The 4787-nt window shown below is 44.7% G+C and overlaps 1 protein-coding gene across 1 annotated transcript; it reads left to right on the top strand.

Annotated features, from left to right (window-relative positions):
• Positions 1 to 1222: 1222 nt before the first annotated feature.
• cnpy4 (canopy FGF signaling regulator 4) lies at positions 1223 to 4542 on the top strand. The gene is given in 6 exon segments (NM_001173743.1): positions 1223 to 1371; positions 1567 to 1693; positions 1946 to 2042; positions 2200 to 2322; positions 2418 to 2535; positions 2689 to 4542. Coding segments are annotated over 6 exon segments (660 nt in total). The 5' UTR covers positions 1223 to 1286; the 3' UTR covers positions 2799 to 4542.
• The last annotated feature ends 245 nt before the right edge of the window (positions 4543 to 4787 follow it).

The raw sequence follows: 4787 nt of genomic DNA, 5'->3' as shown, positions 1-4787 counted from the left end.
CCACTGTGAGGTCAAAATGTTCTTGCATCTGTTGAGTCTTGACAGTGTTTGCAAAATGTGTACCAAATTTCGGTACAATACAAATATGTGCCAGACCACGCCCACATGAATGTTTATTGGTCAATGTTGTTTTCGGTACTTGTCTGGAAAATATTGTTGAGAGACCTTTGTCCATCGATGCCACATATCAAGTTTTGTGCAGATCAGTCATTCGGTGACAGAGTAATGTTTTTCACAAAATTCTAAATGGCAGATCCACCATGACAGGCCTAATGGGTCCCTAGGCAAATGTATTCCTTGTGAGGAGAGGGACCTATGTACCGAATTTCATGACTTTAGGTCAAACGGGATGTGGGGCGTGGCATTTCAAAGTTCGCATTTTCAATCTCTTGTTACAGCGCCACCATCTGGCCAATCAGTGTAATTTAGTAAATGCCAGATCTTAATGGCAAGATGCATTATTTACCCACCTTTCGTCAAAATCAAGCCATTGCTGTCTGAGATATCCTGTGTGACTAATGTGCAAACGAACTGATGAAGACAGATCCACAGGCCCCTCCAGATTTCATCATGGGGGTCAATAAATAGTAGGCCCTAGCTCTGAATTATAGCACTGACAAGCAAAGGCTGTGCGAGGAAAACGGCACATGAACTTCAGGAGCACTGCAGCGGCGTGATAAATCGGCTGAAAAGGCACAGCACTCTATCCTCTGGCCAGAATGCTCATTGCTAACTGGGGAGTGGGGGCTTGAGACGCCAAAGCTCTGAACTCACTTAATACAATCCCTATGAGATAAAATACATGCACGGTCATCTTTTTTTGTATTGTTTACATTTTACAAATGTCCACTCTAAATATCTTTCCCCACCTTGAGTTTGAATGTTTCAACGCTCGACTAGATTTCCTTAATCGGATTCGCACGATCCGCCTTTCCCTTTTTGTGTGTTTTCCACTAGATAACACAGCCACAAAGTCACAATGAGCTGCATCGTAAAATTGTATGAAAACAAATAATCGCTTTTTGGCCTTAATTTAAGTTTAGTCATACGGTTATCAGTGTTGTTAAAGTTAGGGCTAAAATAAGATTGTATGAAAATAAACTGTAGAAATAGCGGGGTTTATCCATATGTATTACTTTCTGGCTGTGTTAAGTGAATACCTTTTTGGGTAGCTTCAACTACTACACTGCGCATGCGCCTTGCCATTGACGTGCTGTGAGTCTCGGAAAAATGCCGATGTGGCTTCTGTAAACGGATTTAGGGAAACAAGTTGGCGAAAAGTTGCAATGGAACTTTTTCTCTTGTGCTTTTTTTGGGTGTGCAGCTTCGCTATATCAGCCGAGGACGAAAGACTGCCCAATCGATGCGAAGGTTAGCTACAGTAGTTACAAATGGATTGTTACGATGTCTTGCACAGCGTTAGCTTTGTTTTGTATACTTAGCTAGCTAGATAACTAACTAGGGAGATTCAGTGTCTGTGAATGCATTTTCTTACTTACATGGGACGTGTTTATAAATCTAAATCAACATGCATTTGAACAACATCCGTCTGTCTAAACCCTACAGTGTGTAAGTTCCTGACGGTGGAGCTCCAAGCAGCCTTGGAGAAGACTGGTCGGTCCAAGGAGGTTCTGGAGCTAGGAGCAGTGCTGGACACGGGTAAACGCAGACGCAAGATCAAATACAATACCTCGTAAGTAACCCCAGGACGAGTACTTTAAAGTGTCCCTCCTCTCCTTCAACCGTGTTGATGTGATAAACAGGATGGGTCAACCGGCCTTTTTAAGATCGACGAAGGGAAGGATAAATGGAGAGGAAGCCACTTTGTGTTATGGAGAAGGAGAGGCAAGCCTCTCATTGAGCTCTGTCTGCTCTCTTGTCATAGACTGAAGTGATTTGACCACTCATTTTGTAGTTGTGATTTTTTTGAAATAACTGTTTTCAGTGAGACCCGTCTGACGGAGGCAGTGGATAACATCTGTGAGGGGATCCTACAGTACAGCGTCCATGCTGAGAGACCTGGCAGCCTCCGATACGCCAAGGTCCTCACACCTCTCCATCTTCGCAGTTTAACCAATGGTCATGCTTTAGAACAGTGTTCCTTCAATCCTGGTCCTGTGGACCCACGTGGCATGCAGGATTTTGTTCCAGCCCAGTACTAACACACCTGAGTCAACTAATCACCTTTGTGTGTTTTAGGGTACCAGTCAGACCATGGCCACTCTGAAGAACCTGGTCCATAAGGGGGTGAAGGTGGAGTTGGGGCTGCCCTATGAACTCTGGGACGAACCCTCAGTGGAGGTGTCCGACATGAAGAAACAGGTACATACCCGTGTGTGTTTACACATCAACATGCAGCTTTACAGGCAGAGTGTCGTGCGTGTTCATGACAATAAGTGGGTGTCGGGTTGTTTCAGTGTGAGACGATGCTAGAGCAGTATGAGGAGGTTGTGGAGGACTGGTACTTCCACCATCAGGAGGAGAGACTGGAACGCTTCCTGTGTGAGACACACATCCTCAAGACCTCCGAGCAAGGTAGGACACGCACACTGTAGCATACACACTTGCAAACGTATACCTAAAGCACACACTCACTCAAGACACTTGAATAGTGGCAAACACTACATACACGTGTTCACATAGAGGTAAACACTTACCTGGGTTTCCCCCTCTCTCTCTCTCCCTCAGAATGTCTACAGGAGGTTTGGAAGGGTGACATGGGAAAGAAGGGATCCAAAGTGGAGGTAGCAAGCGAAGGAGAGGGAGGAGGGAAGACTCACGACGCAGGAGAACTGTGAAATCATCCAAAATGGCGGAGTGAGAGTCTCCTTAACAGAACTACCCCTCCCTCCTTCCCAAATGTTCCTAAGATATTTGGAGTGGAACGTAGTTAGAATGCATGGAGCATAGTTACAAAGTTACATGCAACATCAATAATACTGTATGTAGCAGACCAACCAACTGAACATTACATTTCCTATCTCTGCATCGACTATCAGCCTCCTGTCTTGCTCCTCTGAAAGCCAAAAGTGTCCTAAGTCAAGTCTCCCAAACCTTAGTTCTTCACCACTCTATTATCATACACTATATATACAAAAGTATGTGGACATCCCTTCAAATTAGTGTATTCGGCAATTTCAGCCACACCCGTTGTTGACAGGTGAATAAAATCGGGCACACAGTCGTGCAATCGCCATAGACAAACATTGGCAGTAGAATGGCCTTACTGAAGAGCTCAGTGACTTTCAACATGGCATCGTCATAGGCTACCACCTTTCTAACAAGTCAGTTCGTCAAATTTCTAGGAGCAACAACGGCTCAGCCACGACGTGTTAGGCCACACAAGCTCACAGAACGGGAACGCAAAGTGCTGAAGTAAAAATTGCCTGTCCTCTGTTTCAACACACTACCGAGTTCCAAACTACCTCTGGAAGCAACATCAGTCAAATAACTGTTTGTTGGGAGCTTCATGAAATGGGTTTCCATGGCCGAGCAGCCTCACACAAGCCTAAGATCACCATGTGCAATGCCAAGCGTTGGCTGGGGTGGTGTAACGCTCGCCGCTATTCAATTCTGGAGCAATGGAAACGCGTTCTCTGGAGTGATGATTCACGCTTTATCATCTGGCAGTCCGACAGTCGAATCTGGGTTTGGCGGATGCCAGAATAACGCTACCTGCCCGAATGCATAGTGTCAACTATAAAGTTTGGTGGAGGAGGAATAATGGTCTGGGGCTGTTTTTCTTGGTTCGGGCTAGGCCCTTTAGATCCAGTGAAGGGAAATCTTAACGCTACAGCATACAATGACATTGTAGAAGATTCTGTGCTTCCAACTTTGTGGCTGCAGTTTGGGGAAGGCCCTTTCCTGTTTCAGCATGACAATGCGCCTGTGCACAAAGCAAGGTCCATACAGAAATGGTTTGTTGAGATCGGTGTGGAAGAACTTGACTGGCCTTCGCAGAGCCCTGACCTCAACCCCATTGATCAGCTTTGGGATGACTTGGAATGCCGAGTGCGAGCCAGGCCTAATCGCCCAACATCAGTGCCCGACCTCACTAATGCTCTTGTGGCTGAATGGAAGCAAGTCCCTGCAGCAATGTTCCAACATCTAGTGGAAAGCCTTCCCAGAAGAGTGGAGGCTGTTGTAGCAGAAAAGGGGGGACCAACTCGATATTAATGAACATGATTTTGGAATGAGATGTTCGACGAGCAGGTCTCCACATACTTTTGGTTCATGTAGTGTATCTATGGAGCAAGAGGCAATCTAGTTGTGTCCAACATTTTGAATAGTCATAGATGTGTCATCATTGTTTACATCAAATCATTATCATCAATTTACACACACCTGTCCCTTTTCAGTAGGTAAATTGAAACTGAGAATGCAACAGAACACTACTATATGAAAGTCAATTGAAAACCAACTGCATTATCTAAGATGGGGAAGCCTTTTTACCCTCTCGATGTGTGCCCATGTTTTGTATTCGTGTATGGTATGTTTCCAAAATATACTGTTTTTAAATTTGAATAAACTTATCACATTGTGCACATGTGAATCTTGAAATTTGTCTGAATAATTTAGCGTCTCACAGGCCTTCTACTGTATAGGGAGCAAGAATATTGGATTATAAGAAAATGGTACAAATGCATATCCAATGAAAATCAGTGTAGCTACCTGGCTGGAGATGTGAGAACTTGTAATGTGCTGCCATCTTGTGGTATGTCTTTGAAATTGTCTCTAGAACAGCATTGCTCTGTCAGAGGGTCCCTGGCCTAGACCAGAGCAACAAG

Source organism: Salmo salar, chromosome 07 (genome assembly GCF_965601325.2).
Source record: "Salmo salar chromosome 07, fSalSal1, whole genome shotgun sequence".
Taxonomy (NCBI): Eukaryota; Metazoa; Chordata; class Actinopteri; order Salmoniformes; family Salmonidae; genus Salmo; species Salmo salar.
The sequence above is the reverse complement of the archived record's forward strand: the minus strand, read 5'-3'. Positions and strand labels throughout refer to the sequence as shown.